General features: G+C 44.1%; 1 protein-coding gene across 1 annotated transcript in view; it reads left to right on the top strand.

The window, feature by feature from the left end:
* Positions 1-1,024, top strand: part of LOC126455829 (cilia- and flagella-associated protein 251-like) — a 67,938-nt gene extending 66,914 nt beyond the window's left edge. Inside the window, exon 2 of the mRNA XM_050091590.1 lies at positions 577-1,024. Coding sequence (XP_049947547.1) covers positions 577-1,024 — 448 coding nt within the window. The remainder of the gene's footprint in view (positions 1-576) is intronic.
* The last annotated feature ends 17,570 nt before the right edge of the window (positions 1,025-18,594 follow it).

Genomic DNA, 18,594 nt, shown 5'->3' with positions numbered 1-18,594 from the left:
CTGGAACTGCTTCTTCCTTAGGAACTCTCACAAACGAGCTGTTCCTGCCACCGATGTCGCGTCTCCATCAGTGGGAAGCTACAGTGCCTGGTGTCTGTTCTCCTTCGACAGTACATCACTGGGTCCGAAATGCAGGACTCGGAGTTCTATGGAATTGGAATTTTGGATGCATAAATTTAAAAGGAGCGAGATTATTAAAAGAAATTTGAGTCAACACCATGCAACATCGATTTAAAACCCAGCGCTACACACCCCAGATTCCTTTGTACTATGTGTGGCACAATTTCCTGGTAGCAGAGTTTGGTTTATGATAACGAGGAGTGAGGTAGGTTGTGCAGAAAGACTTAAGCATCTATCTAAAGACTGCGTGTACATGTTTTAGCGTGTTTTAGCATGTCGGGTCGTATGTGATCCTCAGCTGCTGCGATGTCATGAGCTGCATGCAGTACGAGCTGTGTGTCAGATGGTCCCATTGTGACAGAACCATTGTTAAACAACTGTAGTGGTCGAAGCAGCTGTAGGTGGTACCGATCACAGTGCTTGACTATATAGTTAAGACGGTGAGTGATAAACTAGACCCTGTCAAGCAGCTGCCGAAGAATTACAGGATTGTAGAGAGTCATTTGATGGAGAGTCCAAAACAGTAGAACAGCAACGAAGAATAAAAGCTATAGTCATGCTTTCTCAGAAGAGATGTTCAAATTTTAGTGGGTGTTGTGCAAAACAGCGACACTCGGTACGTAGTGAACTGTTGAAGGCTCAGTTAGTGGAACTTGGAGAGTGGGTGGATGGATGTGCAATGGAAGGTACTAGTGGAGGACAGGCTGTTATACAAAAGTCAGGCATGGATCAGTCGCTGTTGGGATATGCTGTAGGCGGCAGGGTGGAAGAACCAAAAGGAGGATCCCGAAATAAACAAGTAATGCGACTCCTAGATCCACTGAGGGAGCGTATAATTGATAGATATTGGGGGCGATCAAGTGAGAGTAGTAATATGTCCACTAATATCGAGAACCCGTTATAGAAATTTGTTAGAAATGACGTGTCTTTTTGTGATGACTATATAGCCAGTACCAATATTGTTAATTTTTTGTGTGTGTTGGTTGATCTATTGGATATAGGTGAGATGTTAGGAATAAGTGATCAAGAATTGTTATCAGTAATTCCTATTAAGGTTGAAGGTGGGTTCTCGAGGTTTATTAGAGAAGACACCATCTGATTGCTAGTGAGATGCTTCTGGGGCGTGCCACGCAAGAACTGATTGATTCACATTACGGTAGAGAACAAGGGTCCAACGAACCATTGGGAGAGTGTGTTCGGAGGGTCAAGCGCAGTGTTAAGGCACTGTGCCTCGAATACATGAGCAACAAATGATTGATCATGTAATTCAGGGCTTAAGTCCCATTGATGGATAGTCTTATGCCAACGACCTACTATTTTCGGCGAACTAGATAGGTTGCTTTGGCGTATTCAGAGTATGGGATATATCGACCAGAGGCGAGAAAACGGGGCCTGCAGCATCTTTGAGAAGAAGTGTGGGTTACAGCAAAACAGACCTGGGAGATCAACGGTGAGACATTTTAGGTGTAATCGGGTTGGCCACATTAGCAGTTTAAGGCTAGGGATAAGTGGCAATTACAGAACCAAGAAGGGATTGAGCAGGCACACCAAGTAGTTGGCGTTGTGTACCACACTATGGGTCAGCTAACTATTGCATGTTGTTGTATTAATCATGAGCCCATGTGCACCCCCATAGACACTGGTGTGCCGGAATTAAAAGCACTGAAAGTTGCCGCGTATAAAGACTGAATGTGGTCAGCAATTTACGGTCAATAACTCCCAAATTCGGGCCTTGGGAACGGTGGTTGTGACATTAAAGATTGCTGGTAACATGTCGAAATACCCTATTAGAGCAGTGGAAAATCTCACTTCTGAAGTGATTATTGGGTCTGACCTGATCGGTAGGATCGGTATACTTTCTAACTGGGCCAACTGTTATTTTCAATTCAGGTTTAACCGCTTCAAACATTTATAATTTTATCAGCATCAAGGTCACGTTAGCCTGATAAGGAGCTTGAATCAGGTACCAATGCCTCTACATCCGAACGAGGACGTGGGCTTGTTGTGCACTTGCTGTGTTTACTGGAACAAGACAGGAACTATATTCAGAGGTAGTGAGAAAAGTTTCAGGACGTACTGACGGAAAAGTTGAGCTTCACCTTATCGTGAAATATAGCATCGAGCTCATGGATTCCACACCCGTGAACAGGCCCCCGTATAGGTTGACTCGTCCACGGATGGGGCAATTAAAGCAGACTGTGGAAAAAATGATTGAGCAAGGGTAATGTGCCCAGCATTCTCACTGTACTCGTCCCGATATTTACAGCCAACAGACCTCAAGTCGGCGTCTTTGACTTCCGCGAACATAACAAAAATGTTGTCTTGAAATCTGTTCCTATGCCTGATTTATACTCATATTTTGACTGGTTTAAAGAAACCGATATATTTATGACGTTAGATCTGAATCAAGTGTGCTATCAGATCCTGTTAGATGAAGCATCCAAACCACTGACTGCATTCAGCACCGATTGGAATCTATTTGAATTTGGTAGGGTGTTATTTGGTCTGTCTACCGGCAACGCGGTGTTGTCCCAACTTTTCGATAAGATCTTGAAAGGGGGCTGTCGTATTTGCCATGACGATTTTCAGGAAGTTTTGGCAATAAATGTGAATGAAGTTGCAAATTTGATAAACATACTTAACCTCTGTAATATCAATGTAATCATATTCTTTGTAAGACCGTGTTTGAGACCAGAGATTGTTTTCTCGCAATCTAATTGTCTGATGTACTGGCTAGCCCGGATTTCGCACTGTGTCACGTGAGTTCCACATATTTCCATTCAAAATAAACTTTCACATAGTTCTGTTGCCCTGCACTGAGATTTACATATTTCGATATCAAAAATAAGTTTTACACATTTCTCAGATATCAACATGACACTTACAAACACGAGTTTAAATATATATGAAATTTTCAGTCTTTGGTGGGATTAAGTTCGAGCTTGTATATCATTACCTCGATGATGTTATTGTTAGCACAGATATGGATGAACGTGTCAGGCATTTAGAGGAAGTCTCCATTAGGCTGCAAAAGGTAGGGATTACAGTTACCCGAGGAAAAGTTAAATTTGCGTGTGTTTATATGTAGTTTCTTGGTCTTATGGCGTCCGCGCAGGGCGTGATTGTTGACCCCATAGGGCCATCAACTTATCCACCTCGACCGCCTTCAAACAAGTAGCCCGTTTCGTCGGCATGTGTATTTTTTTTTTTTTCGTAAGTTCATAGCAACGTTTACCCAGAAGGCAGTCCCGCTCAACCAACTAAGGAGAGAATGGACGAACAGTCACGAAGCCTCTTTTATCAGTTTGCAGGAAGATTTCTTATCGGTGTCTGTCCTGGCTCTTCTGGATTTCGAAAAACGGTTTATGTTCAGACGAATGCGTCCCAGTCCGGAGTCGGGACGGCTATCTTACAATAGCACGCAGGGGGCCAAAATCCGATATTTTTTGCACTGCGAGCTTCGAACCAGCTAGAGCAGAAATACTCGGTTTACAAGTCAGAGGCATTAACAGTGCTATCTGCGCTAGAGAAATTCAGTGCACACATGGAGCATACCACTTTCGATCTAGAGACGTCGGTTAACCAAGCGCTGAAGTGGGTGTTGGAATGACCACGAGGAACATGGAGGATAGCCAGATGGGCAACTCGCATACTGACATTTCAGTTTCAGGTTACACATATCAAAGGGATTGACAATACCGTGGCCGAAGCCCTTAGCTGGAAGTTCGCAGAACAGGAGGAAAGTGATCCTGAGTCCGTGTCGGTACCTGAATATCAACAGACTAACCAAGTTAACATCATATTGTCGTAGTTCCGAAACTTTTTGAACAAATGTCAGAGAGAGGAAATGTCAGAGAGAGGATGTTTAAATCCAGGAGATCAAAGAGAAACTTAACCAAGCAGACACATGCTATCCGTTTTGTACTGTATTGTTTGAATAGACAAGATGGTGGTCCCCAAAAGTGTGGTTTATCTCGTGTTGGTGGGAATTTGGGAGTTTATAAAAACTAGAACCGGCGAGGTGGCCCAGTGGTTAGCACAATGCTCTCGCATTCGGGAGGACATCGGTTCAAACCCGCGTCCGGCAAACCTGATTCAGGTTTTTCGTAATTTCCCTAAATCACTTCAGGCAAATGCCGGGATGGTTCCTTTGAAAGGGCCCGTCCTATTTTCTTCCACATCCTCCCCCTACCAGATGGGACCGATGACCTCGCTGTTTGCCGACCGGAGTGGCCGTGCGGTTCTAGGCGCTAAGTCTGGAGCCGAGCGACCGCTACGGTCGCAGGTTCGAATCCTGCCTCGGTAATGGATGTGTGTGATGTCCTTAGGTTAGTTAGGTTTAATTAGTTCTAAGGTCTAGGCGACTGATGACCTCATAAGTTAAGTCGCATAGTGCTCAGAGCTATTTGAGCCATTTTGAACCTCGTTGTTTGGTCCTCTTCCCCAAGTCAACCAACCAACCAAAAAAACAAGAGGAAAGGTTAGGGAGCACTACGTCTGTCCGGGAATGGATACTGACATCAAGGAATTCGTGAGGAATGTGCTGTAAATAAACCTACCCAACATACCAAAGTTAGGTCATCTGTCTTTCAGACTGGTTGAGAAGCCGATGGATGGGATGTATGTTGAATTCAAAGGCCCTTTTTCTCATTTGAAGCCGGAAACCAGTATATTTTCGTCGTCGTTGATGCTTTTGTTTTAGACTGACATGGTTCTTCCGCAAGAGGGCAGCCACGGCTCAGGCAGCCGTGAGTTCCTTAAAGCAAATATTCGGAATGGTCTGAGCCAGGTTGTGGAGTCCGACAACGCGACTACTTTCACCTCCAGATTATTTAAGAAAATTGGCTTGGAATTGGGTTAGTCATCATAGAACTACTCCTTACTACCCCAACCCATAGTATGCCGAGAGGATGAAATGTAATTTGCGCACGGCGTTGATTTACATCCTCTGTTGCCTACCACCACCACAGTCAAACGAAATGGGATGAGACATTGAGTTGGTATCCTTCTGACACAGCTATGCGTATGCTTGTAACACTGCTATGCATGAAAGTCACTAGAGAATTCCTGTGAGCTTGACGTTTGCTTTTGCACCCAACTCTGCCCTAAGTAATATATGGGAAATTGATCACCTTTTGTCACAACTCGTAGTAACGGATCATTCAAAATAGAGAATACTCATTTCTGCACCGACCTATCAAAAACTACACTGGGTAGTCACAAGTCGTAGTAACTGAGCATTTACAACAGAGCGGGCAGAATTCCGCACCTATCTATGAAAACTACGTTGGCTAGTCACTAATAGTAACGGAACACTAGCAACAGAGCAGACAATTCCGCACGTTGCTATCAAAACTTCGTTGGCTAATTACAAGTAGTAACGGAACACTCAGAACAGAGCAGACACAATTCCCGAACGAGCTATCGAAACTACCCAACGTTGGTGAACAGTCAGAATCACAGCAACATGTGACCGTGTGACTCAGTAATCAAAGTCCACAACGCACACGCTACCGCTGTATGTCAACACAGTGGAAGTTGGCTTCTAGATCCGTCAGCTTTTATTTTAGGACTTCGTCATCAGAATAGAAACTGTCATCCCAGACTGGTGTTCAAGGTGGCGCAACAGAGGATGTAGATCGATTGAATTTTAGAATACTCGAATGTTATTTCCGTATTGCAATTTGTTATCGCTCTACGTTGTTTGTTCGACTAAAAACAAATTAAAGAAATATATGACTTCTTTTCTGAACCACTGAAGGTTCCGCACACACATTGAGTAAGATGGACATTGCAAATAGTAATGAAATCTGTCCAAGGCCGATTGGCACCACATCGAAGTGCTGATTGCGTCTTCCATGGTGGAAACGCTGAAAGATACAACTCATGATACAATGAATAATGAAATGAAACAGGTGGACCGGGGGATTTATCACAAGTAAATCATTTGAGTAACTCGAAATAAGTTACACCATTGGCCATTCAAATTGCTACACCAAGAAGAAATGCAGATGATAAACGGGTATTCATTGGACAAATATATTACACTAGAACTGACATGTGATTACATTTTCACACAATTTGGGTGCATAGATCCTGAGAAATCAGTACCCAGAACAATCACCTATGGCCGTAATAACGGCCTTGATACGCCTGGGCGTTTAATCAAACAGACATTGGATGGCGTATACAGGTACAGCTGCCCATGCAGCTTCAACACGATACCACAGTTCATCAAGAGTAGTGACTGGCGTATTGTGACGAGCCAGTTGCTCGGCCACCATTGACCAGACGTTTTCATTTGGTGAGAGACCTGGAGAATGTGCTGGCCAGGGCAGCAGTCGAACATTTTCCGTGTCCACAAAGGCCCGCACAGGACCTGCAACATGTGGTCGTGCATTATCCTGCTGAAATGGCATTAAAGAGCACCGGAGGAAGGCACTTCTACACAGAGTACGCGATAGAGCTTGCCCCCCTTCTAACAGCCGTGTACCGCAAGTCTCTAGAGGAACGGAAGGTTCCAAATGATTGGAAAAGAGCACAGGTAGTTCCAGTTTTCAAGAAGGGTCGTCGAGTAGATGTGCAAAGCTATAGGCCTATATCTCTGACATCGATCTGTTGTAGAATTTTAGAACATGTTTTTTGCTCGCGTCTCATGTCATTTCTGGAAACCCAGAATCTACTCTGTAGGAATCAACATGGATTCCGGAAACAGCGAACGTGTGAGACCCAACTCGCTTTATTTGTTCATGAGACCCAGAAAATATTAGATACAGGCTCCCAGGTAGATGCCATTTTGCTTGACTTCCGGAAGGCGTTCGATACAGTTCCGCACTGTCGCCTGATAACTCCGAGTCCTACATTTCGGACCCAGTGGTGTGCTGTCGAAGGAGACCGGACACGAGGCACTGTAGCTTCCCACTGATGGACACGCGACATCGGTGTGGCTAGATTGAAGAGTTTATAGCAAACAGAACACAGCGTGTTGTTCTCAATGGAGAGACGTCTACAGACGTTAAAGTAACCTCTGGCGTGCCACAGGGGAGTGTTATGGGACCATTGCTTTTCACAATAAAAATAAATGACCCAGTAGATAGTGTCGGAAGTTCCATGCGGCTTTTCGCGGATGATGCTGTAGTATACAGAGAAGTTGCAGCATTAGAAAATTGTAGCGAAATGCAGGAAGATCTGCAGCGGACAAACTCGTGGTGCAGGGAGTGGCAACTGACCCTTAACATAGACAAATGTAATGTATTGCGAATACATAGAAAGAAGGACCCTTTATTGTATGATTATATGATAGCGGAACAAACACTGGTAGCAGTTACTTCTGTAAAATATCTTGGAGTATGCGTACGGAACGATTTGAAGTGGAATGATCATATAAAGTTAATTGTTGGTAAGGCGGGTGCCAGGTTGAGATTCATTGGGAGAGTCCTTAGAAAATGAAGTCCATCAGCAAAGAAGGTGGCGTACAAAACACTCGTTCGACCTATACTTGAGTATTGCTCATCAGTGTGGGATCCGTACCAGGTCGGGTTGACAGAGGAGACAGAGAAGATCCAAAGAAGAGCGGCGCATTTCGTCACAGGGTTATTTGGTAAGCGTGATAGCGTTACGGAGATGTTTAGCAAACTCAAGTGGCGGACTCTGCAAGAGAGGCGCTCTGCATCGCGGTGTAGCTTGCTGTCCAGGCTTCGAGAGGGTGAGTTTCTGGATGAGGTATCGAATATATTGCTTCCCCCTACTTACACCTCCCGAGGAGATCAGGAATGTAAAATTAGAGAAATTCGAGCGCGCACGGAGGCTTTCCAGCAGTCGTTCTTCCCGCGAACCATACGCGACTGGAACAGAAAAGGGAGGTGATGACAGCGGCACGTAAAGTGCCCTCCGCCACACTCCGTTGGGTGGCTTGCGGAGTGTAAATGTAGATGTAGATGTAGAAGGGCGACGCATAATAAACGGAACGGTAAGACAGATGAAACGCAGTACCTATCAGATTGGGGATAAAGTTTTTCTTAAGAACTTCACCGCCTTGAGCAAAGCCAGTGCGAATGTGTATAAATGTTCTCGCCAAGGTTCAAGGGACACTTTGCGATACAACGCTTGTACAGAGTGAGAGCACTAGGAGAGACCAAGCTCACGTATCCCAACTGAAATCTTTCTCCAATTAAATCTACTGTGCGGGTAACCTTGGACTCACCGAAGTATCGGTAGCCCAGCATTGGAGGGGGAGATTGAGGCAGCTGTAGGTCCACCGCGGTAATTCTAACTCCCGCCCCTCCGGCTCTTGGCGGGTGTCTTGGGGATCCATCCTGCGTTGGCGACGGCGACCGAAGGCCCTTGCACCGAGGAGGGTAGAGAATGCGTGAGCGTCTTGCGGAGAGAATAGTTCTGGCTGGTGAACAGGCCCGGCGCCTATTGCAATAATCCTTTTTTAAACCTATAGTTTATGTAAAAATTAGCCTAAACATTTTCAAACCCTACAGCAGCTAGGAGAATCCTGGCTGTTCGAACTTAGCTTTCTGTTCTCAACTTCCATGATGTAAGCTTCATGAGCTGTCGTTGTAGGGATTTCAGAATATACTACACTCCTGGCCATTAAAATTGCTACACCACGAAGATGACGTGATACAGACGCGAAATTTAACCGATAGAAAGAAGATGCTGTGATATGCAAATGATCAGCTTTTCAGAGCATTCACACAAGGTTGTCGCCGGTGGCGACACCTACAACGTGCTGACATGAGGAAAGATTCCAACCGATTTCTCATACACAAACAGCAGTTGGCCGGTGTTGTCTGGTGAAACGTTGTTGTGATGCCTCGTGCAAGGAGGAGAAATGCGTACCATCACGTTTCCGACTTTGATAAAGGTCGGATTTTAGCCTGTCGCGATTGCAGTTTATCGTATCGCGACATTGCTGCTCGCATTGGTCGAGATCCAATGACTGTTAGCAGAATATGGAATCGGTGGGTTCAGGAGGGTAATACGGAACGCCGTGCTGGAACCCAACGGCCTCGTATCACTATCAGACGAGATGACAGGCATCTTATCCGCGTGACTGTAACGCATCGTGCCGCCACGTCTCGATCCCTGAGTCAACAGATGGGGACGTTTGCAAGACAACAACCATCTGCACGAACAGTTCGACGACGTTTGCAGCAGCATGGACTATCAGCTCGGAGACCATGGCTGCGGTTACCCTTGACGCTGCATCACAGACAGGAGCGCCTGCGATGGTGTACTCAACGACGAACCTGGCTGCACGAATGGCAAAACGTCATTTTCTCGGATGAATCCAGGTTCTGTTTACAGCATCATGATGGTCGCATCCGTGTTTGGCGACATCGCGGTGAACGCACATTGGAAGCGTGTATTCGTCATCGCCATACTGGCGTATCACCCGGCGTGATGGAATGGGGTGCCATTGGTTACACGTCTCGGTCACCTCTTGTTCGTATTGACGGCACTTTGAACAGTGGACGTTACATTTCATATGTGTTACGACCCGTGGCTCTACCCTTCATCCGATCCCTGCGAAACCCTACATTTCAGCAGGATAATGCACGACCACATGTTGCAGGTCCTGTGCGGGCCTTTGTGGACACGGAAAATGTTCGACTGCTGCCCTGGCCAGCACATTCTCCAGGTCTCTCACCAAATGAAAACGTCTGGTCAATGGTGGCCGAGCAACTGGCTCGTCACAATACGCCAGTCACTACTCTTGATGAACTGTGGTATCGTGTTGAAGCTGCATGGGCAGCTGTACCTGTACACGCCATCCAATCTCTGTTTGGTTAAACGCCCAGGCGTATCAAGGCCGTTATTACGGCCCTAGGTGATTGTTCTGGGTACTGATTTCTCAGGATCTATGCACCCAAATTGTGTGAAAATGTAATCACATGTCAGTTCTAGTGTAATATATTTGTCCAATGAATACCCGTTTATCATCTGCATTTCTTCTTGGTGTAGCAATTTGAATGGCCAGTGGTGTAACTTATTTCGAGTTACTCAAATGATTTACTTGTGATAAATCCCCCGGTCCACCTGTTTCATTTCATTATTCATTGTATCATGAGTTGTATCTTTCAGCGTTTCCACCATGGAAGACGCAATCAGCACTTCGATGTGGTGCCAGTCGGCCTTGGAGAGATTTCATTACTATTTGCAATGTCCATCTTACTCAATGTGTGTGTGGAACCTTCAGTGGTTCAGAAAAGAAGTCATATATTTCTTTAATTTGTTTTTAGTCGAACAAACAACGTAGAGCGATAACAAATTGCGATACGGAAATAACATTCGAGTATTCTAAAATTCAATTGATCTACATCCTCTGTTGCGCCACCTTGAACACCAGTCTGGGATGACAGTTTCTATTCTGATGACGAAGTCCTAAAATAAAAGCTGACGGAGCTAGAAGCCAACTTCCACTGTGTTGACATACAGCGGTAGCGTGTGCGTTGTGGACTTTGATTACTGAGTCACACGGTCACATGTTGCTGTGATTCTGACTGTTCAGCAACGTTGGGTAGTTTCGATAGCTCGTTCGGGAATTGTGTCTGCTCTGTTCTGAGTGTTCCGTTACTACTTGTAATTAGCCAACGAAGTTTTGATAGCAACGTGCGGAATTGCCTGCTCTGTTGCTAGTGTTCCGTTACTATCAGTGACTAGCCAACGTAGTTTTCATAGATAGGTGCGGAATTCTGCCCGCTCTGTTGTAAATGCTCAGTTACTACGACTTGTGACTACCCAGTGTAGTTTTTGATAGGTCGGTGCAGAAATGAGTATTCTCTATTTTGAATGATCCGTTACTACGAGTTGTGACTAGCCATTGTAGTATTGACAGGTGGTTGCGGAACTGTCTACTCTATTGTAGGTGTTCCGTTATTACAAGTGCGTTCGCCAAAGTTGCGTAGTTGCTGATAGCTCGTTACTACGAGTTGGGGTCAGCCAACGTGGTTTTGGTGTTCTTTGTTTGTGGCGTGGAACAGTACGGAGGTTGGTCGATGGTCTTTGGGGTAGTGCTTGTTGTTGTCTGGTGCACGTAAGACGTGAGGTTATTTTTCTAGAGGTCTTTGGGGCGGTCTTTCGCAGAGCAGAGTGATGTGATATACCACAGGGCATCTTCCAGATACGTGGATGTACTTAGTTTGTTGGCTCAAAACATTTGATGGTAATCGTTCACACTTTGCATAGTCCCGTATGGGAAACTGAAATCTGTTCCTGCGTCAGTGGTTCCACATTAACGCATTGTTGCTAGTTGGGAGACACTTGTTTGTGGTTTGTGTGACACTATGGCACAATCCACGAGTTACGGTTGTTGATCTAATACCCTGTTCTGTCAATGGTATTTTTGAGTTTGGTACCTTTGAACTGCGGCGAGAAAGGCATTCGCCTCCTTGTAACTGGGCTCTATCCGGCCAGGCGGTCAAGCGACGGTGAGTGATGTCAGTTACTCACCGAAAGGATAGAATAAATAAGCCTGCTTCCTTTTATTACTTTAAGTGGCTCCTTCATCGCTGTTGCGAAAGGTTAGCAGTTGACTCACGTAAGGTTAAGTTGTCCTGGCGTCAAACTGTCTTCGTTGTATTGACCGATGACATGAGCTGTGACGGTACGGAAAGCCAGTGAGCTTTCGGAGCCATTATCAACCGCATTATTTGTTGTTTGATCTTGTATCACTTAAATGGTTTTGAAAGCACTCACTGTCAGCGTGCCTAGTGATATTGTTGTATTAATTTGTACTGTTGTGGCTTTGCGTTTCTGAGCGAAACACTGAGGAAAACAAGGTTGGGTTACCTGAGGTGGCTTTAGGGCATAAAATGGTTGTTCGATACTCAACCATCTGTTGTTGAGCACAGTTGTTGTATGTCCTGCTTACGCGTGAAAAGTGTTCACTGCCTTGCCCAGTGTGTTATATTACGGATTAGTAAGCCAATGGTTAATTAGGCTAAATTTTCCGCCTACGCGCAAGCTATCGTCTTAAGCAGAGGCTAACTTGTGTTCACAGGGCTAGTGCCTACCTAGTGATAAGGGGCTAAAACCCGCCAAGGATTAAGATCTAAATTAAGCTACGGCTAGTGCTAGTAGAAATAAAGTATTATTCCTTCTACTCGTATATTATAAGATCAAATGGAATTTAATGTCTAAATGTGATATTATAGCTATTGAGACAAGCAGTTTTAAGAAACTATGTGGGCTATAATGTGGGTATCAGTAAATCGGTGTCCAGTAGACTGGGAGTCCTAGAAATTATTGCTGTTAAAAATGGATTAAAAATAGTCTCGGCTGCAATAAAAAATTGATTAACAATGGTTACCGGTTAATAAATATTTTACCGCGTTAGAGACGGTTTTCTCCACGAGAAATATTCTCAGAGATGATTGCTGCTTACTTGTGGTTTTGTGGTACCGCATTTTGCGGACTATTAAGACGCTACCGACTATAAGACGCAGCTCAATTTTTAAGCACGTTTTTTTTAAGAAATAACCTTTTTACCATTTTTATTGTTAGACTGTAAAGACAGACTAAAAAAAATTCTTAGCTTATAAAATCAAACTGACCTTTAAAATCGCTGAAAATCATCACTTGAACTTTCTTTTTCTTCTTCGTCTTCTTCTTCCTATTCGTCGTCATCGTTGTTCTCTTCTTATAGAAGATGACCTTCACTGCCATAGAGAGCGCTACTTGCGCTGCACTTCTTGAAAGATTTAACGACAATGTCTTCTCTCACTCTAGTCCGCGACTGTTCTATCCACTGACTCACTTGTTTGGTTAGTTTCATACATCATCCATTTGTTTCATTCGTCTCTCATATACATAATGGTTTATTTATCGAGACATCAAGATGTTGCAATTATAAAGTCAGTCCTCCCGGAATAACAGGAAGCTCTGTATTTCACTGTCTCACTTTCCCTTTCACAGAATTTTTCAAGTGGCGACTAAACTGATCTAGCACAAGAAGAGAACTCTTCTTCTATAAAACATCTGTTCTTCTCTCCCACACTGTGTTAATCCATAATTTCACACCAGCCTCGTCAGTCCAACACTTGTCACGTACGTAAACAACAACATCTAGCGTATTTCAGAAGGTTTTGGCATTGTTTTTTGATTGAAAAAGATCATTTGGAGCAAGTTTAGTACCATCAGCACAACATGGAAGGACAACAGTGTAGTGCATTTTTTCATGTCCACTTGTTTGTATAGTTACAGTTTCAGCACTTTTCATGGCAACAGTTCTGTTACTCGGCGCATGAGATGTCAGAGGAGTTTCATCCATACTCGCTATTTGCCTTAGTTTCACACTAATCTTCTTTCAATGTTGAATAATTAAGTGATGGAAAGATAATATTTTCTCTTCATACTCTTGTGAAATTTTCTGAGATGTTTTGGTTTTGGCTCACCTGCAAGTCCATGAAGCTTCATAAACCTGTAGCACTAACCAACTCCACCCGTGAAATCTGATATGTTCCTCTGTAACGCTACCTTACGAGTGTGTATTTGCGTCATTTTTGTATCAGTTCAAATGCCATTTTGACGTCTCCTCGAATCCATTTCAATTCGTCACCTTGTAGTTTTGGCCATTTTTGCATTCTTGATGCAATAATTTACCAACAGCCGTATGTATTGTAGAAGTTTATTTTATTTTATCAACTTCTATGTGCTACCAGTTTCGGCATTACATTGATGCCATCTTCAGGCCCCACTCGTCATAGTCGTAAAATCGCTATCTGTGTCACCTGGCCACCAAGAGCTGTTGCAGGACGATTTGATTCACGGATCCAGTTATATGGCTCCTTCCGTGTACAGCGATTGAACGACTATGACGAGTGGGGCCTGAAGATGGCATCAATGTAATGCCGAAACTTGTAGCACATACAAGTTCATAAAATAAAATAAATTTCTACAATACATGCGGCTGTTGGTAAATTATTGCATCAAGAAGTTCATGCCAGCCGTCGTCCCACCATCCACAATGGATCAACGAAGATTTTTGCATTCAGTCTTCTACTTGCACATTTAGACTTCCTCATTTTTATCAGTTCTTCTTTACTAGGCCACCAGTCGCGAATGGTGTTTTCTGGTGGTAGAGGACCTGCTCTGTTTCCATGTTCTTTTGCATATGCTGTTACTTTCAATCTATAGCCCGTACATATGAATATCTTTTTTTCATAACGAAACAAGCTACCAACAAAAATATTGTACTGTTACCGATAACACAAATCACTTTCAGTTCAAGTTCACTGGTATCGTAGACTGCAATGCTGCATGAAAGGCAATACAGTGTTCTGGGTTTGTGTTGGTGGGGCGGGAGGGAGACACTGTTAGCAAACTTATGAATCTCTGCAACTAATGTTCGTAGCATCGGTGCATTGCTGCTGCCAGTTGAAACCAATGTTGCCAATTAGAGATAGGTTTCCAGCGGCATCGAATATATGGCCATTTTTAAGACTGTCGGGAATTTCAAAGGAAACACTGGACATCTTTATATTAATTTCAAATATAAGACCCATCTGAATTTTTGAGACAATTTTTCGAAGAAGACACATGCTATGTGTGTAACTTAAAACCGTCTGAGGTCTGTGTGGTGTGTGTCAACCCTGTGAAACGTGATGTCCTCGTATGCCGAAATCTGGTGTTTTGTATTCGCTTGTCACTGTCTGACAGATGTTTTTTAGAACGTGTCGCCACATTACTGTGAGATTTAAGTGGGTTTTAGAATCTTTATTAAAAGAACTTTCAATCAGAATAATAATTGTGAAACTATTTAGTTTTGCCTCTTAAGAGAGATTTATAATTACAATGATTTCGTAAAATCACAACATCAAGAAAGGACTGTGCGACATAAACGAAAGTTGGTAGACGTGTTTCTACATCCGAAAGATGATGTCTATTCAAGTTGCATACCAGGTGCATAAGAAAGGCGCTAGTAGTGCCACTATGAAAATAAAAATCAGGTTTACTTTAAATGTACGCTGTAACAGTCCTGAGCGTTAGTTAACCTTTGAGTTTGGACGTGGTGATTTGATGTTAGTCAAGAATGCCTTTAAGGCAGAGTTTGAACGACGTCGTGTAACAGATCTACGAGATATTGGATGTTCTTTCTACGATACCGCAGAAAGGCTTTGCAGAAATATAGTCACTGTACATGACTACTGGCAGCGGTGGTCAGGAGGATGTATGTTCACAAGAAGACCAGGTTCCGGAGGCCACGTGGCACTACCGAGAGGAAAGATAATAGTGTTCGGCGTATGCTCTGGAGCATCTTGTTACTGCATCTGCAGCAGCAATTTGAGCAGCAGTTGACAAAATGGTTCAAATGGCTCTGAGCACTATGGGACTTAACATCTGTGCTCATCAGTCCCCTAGAACTTAGAACTACTTAAACCTAACTAACCTAAGGACATCACATACATCCATGTCCGAGGCAGGATTCGAACCTGCGACCGTAACGGTCACGCGGTTCCAGACTGAAGCGCCTAGAACCGCACGGCCACACCGGCCGGCAGCAGTTGACACCACAGCGACATAACGAACTGTTATAAATTGGTTATTTCAGGGACAACTCTGGTCCAGAGGCTCAGTAGCGTGCTTTCCACTGACCTCAAACCGCTGCCATTTGCGACTTCTGTGGTGTCAAGCGAGAGCTCGTTAGAGGGCAGGGTGGAAGCCTGTTGTGTTTTGCGATGGAAGCTGTGATGGTTGGAGGGACACCAGTGAAGGACCTGCAACCAACCTGTCTCCGTGCTAGACATTCTGGACCTACATCTGGAGTTACTGTCCGGGGTGTGATTTCGTATGACAGCAGGGGCACACTCGTGATTATCCCACACACTCTGAATGCAAATTTGTAAGTCAGTCTGGTGGTTCGACCTGCTGTGCTGCCATTCATGAACAGAATTCTAGGGTTTTTTTCCCCAGCAGGATAAAACTTTCCCACATACCGCTATTGCAACCCAACGTGCTTTACAGAGTCTCGACATGTTGTCTCGTCCTGCTCGATCACCAGATCTCTCACCAGTCGGGCACATAACGAACATCATCGGACGACAAATCCAGTGTCATCCACAAACAGCATTAACAGTCCCTTTATTGACCGGCCAAGTGCAACAGACATGGAACTACATCCCACAAACTGACAACTGCACGCACATTTTCATCCTTGCATTCATCATTCCGGGTTACATCGGTTATTAATGTACCAGCATTTCGAATTTGCAATGGCTTATCTCGCACTTAGATTAACCTGTGATCTTGCAATGTTGTTGTTGTTGCAGTCTTCAGTCCTGAGACTGGTTTGATGCAGCTCTCCATGCTACTCTATCCTGTGCAAGCTTCTTCAGCTCCCAGTACGTACTGCAGCCTACATCCTTCTGAATCTGCTTAGTGTATTCGTCTCTTGGTCTCCCTCTACGATTTTTCCCTCCACGCTGCCCTCAAATACTAAGTTGGTCATCCCTTGATGTCTCAGAACATGTCCTACCAACCGATCCCTTCTTCTAGTCAAGTTGTGCCACAAACTCCTCTTCTCCCCAATTCTATTCAATACCTCCTCATTAGTTATGTGATTTACCCATCTAATCTTCAGCATTCTTCTGTAGCACCACATTTCGCGAGCATCTATTCTCTTCTTGTCCAAACTATTTATCGTCTATGTCTCACTTCCACACATGGCTACACTCCATACAAATACTTTCAGAAACGACTTCCTGACACTTAAATCCATACTCGATGTTAACAAATTTCTCTTCTTCAGAAACGCTTTCCTTGCCATTGCCAGTCTACATTTTATATCCTCTCTACTTCGACCATCATCAGTTATTTTACATCTACATCTATACTCCGCGAGCCACCTTACGGTGTGTGGCGGAGGGTACTTATTGTACCACTATCTGATCCCCCCTTCCCTGTTCCATTCACGAATTGTGCGTGGGAAGAACGACTGCTTGTAAGTCTCCGTATTTGCTCTAATTTCTCGGATCTTTTCGTTGTGATCATTACGCGAGATATATGTGGGCAGTAGTAATATGTTGCCCATCTCTTCCCGGAATGTGCTCTCTCGTAATTTCGACAATAAACCTCTCCGTATTGCGTAACGCCTTTCTTGAAGTGTCCGCCACTGGAGCTTGTTCAGCATCTCCGTAACGCTCTCGCGCTGACTAAATGTCCCCATGACGAATCGCGCTGCTTTTCGCTGGATCATGTCTATCTCTTCTATTAATCCAACCTGGTAAGCTTCCCATACTGATGAGCAATACTCAAGAATCGGACGAACTAGCCGGCCGCGGTGGCCGTGCGGTTCTAGGCGCTCCAGTCCGGAGCCGCGCTGCTGCTGCGGTCGCAGGTTCGAATCCTGCCTCGGGCATGGGTGTGTGTGACGTCCTTAGGTTAGTTAGGTTTAAGTAGTTCTAAGTTCTAGGGGACTGATGACCACAGCAGTTGAGTCCCATAGTGCTCAGAGCCATTTGAACCATTTTTAGTTATTTTACTCCCCAAATAGGTAAACTCCTTTACTACTTTAAGTGTCTCATTTCCTAACCTAATTCCCTCAGCATCACCCGACTTAACTCGACTAGATTCCATTATCCTCGTTTTGCTTTTGTTGGTGTTCATCTTATATCCTCCTTTCAACACACTGTCCATTGCGTTCAACTGCTCTTCCAAGTCCTTTGCTGTCTCTGACAGAATTACAATGTCATCGGCGAACCTCCATGGATTTTATTACCTACTCCAAATTTTTCTTTTGTTTCCTTTACTGCTTGCTCAATATACAGATTGAATAACATCAGGGATAGGCTACAACCCTGTCTCACTCTCTTCCCAACCACTGCTTCCCTTTCATGTCCCTCGACTCTTATAACTGCCATCTGGTTTCTGTACAAATTGTAAATAGCGTTTCGCTCCCTGTATTTTACCCCTGCCACCTTTAGAATTTGAAAGAGAGTATTCCAGTCAACATTGTCGAAAGCTTTCTCTAAGTCTACAAATACTAGAAACGTAGGTTTGCCTTTTCTTAGTCTAGCTTCTAAGATATGTCGTAGGGTCACTATTGCCTGACCTGTTCCAATATTTCTACGGAATCCAAACTGATCTTCCCCGAGGTCGGCTTCTACCAGATTTTCCATTCGTCTGTAAAGAATTCGCGTTAGTATTTTGCAGCCGTGACTTATTAAACTGATAGTTCGGTAAATTTCACATCTGTCAACACCTGCTTTCTTTGGGATTGGAATTATTATATTCTTCTTGAAGTCTGAGGGTATTTCGCCTGTCCCATACATTTTGCTCACCAGATGGTAGAGTTTTGTGAGGACTGGCTCTCCCAAGACTGTCAGTAGTACTAATGGATGAAGTCTACTCCTGGGGCTTTGTTTCGACTTAGGTCTTTCAGTGCTCAGTAAAACTCTTCACGCAGTATCATATCTCCCATTTCATCTTCATCTACATCCTCTTCCATTTCCATAATATTGCCCT

This window comes from Schistocerca serialis, chromosome 2, assembly GCF_023864345.2.
Source record: "Schistocerca serialis cubense isolate TAMUIC-IGC-003099 chromosome 2, iqSchSeri2.2, whole genome shotgun sequence".
Taxonomy (NCBI): Eukaryota; Metazoa; Arthropoda; class Insecta; order Orthoptera; family Acrididae; genus Schistocerca; species Schistocerca serialis.
This window is presented reverse-complemented; position numbering and strand designations above follow the sequence as displayed.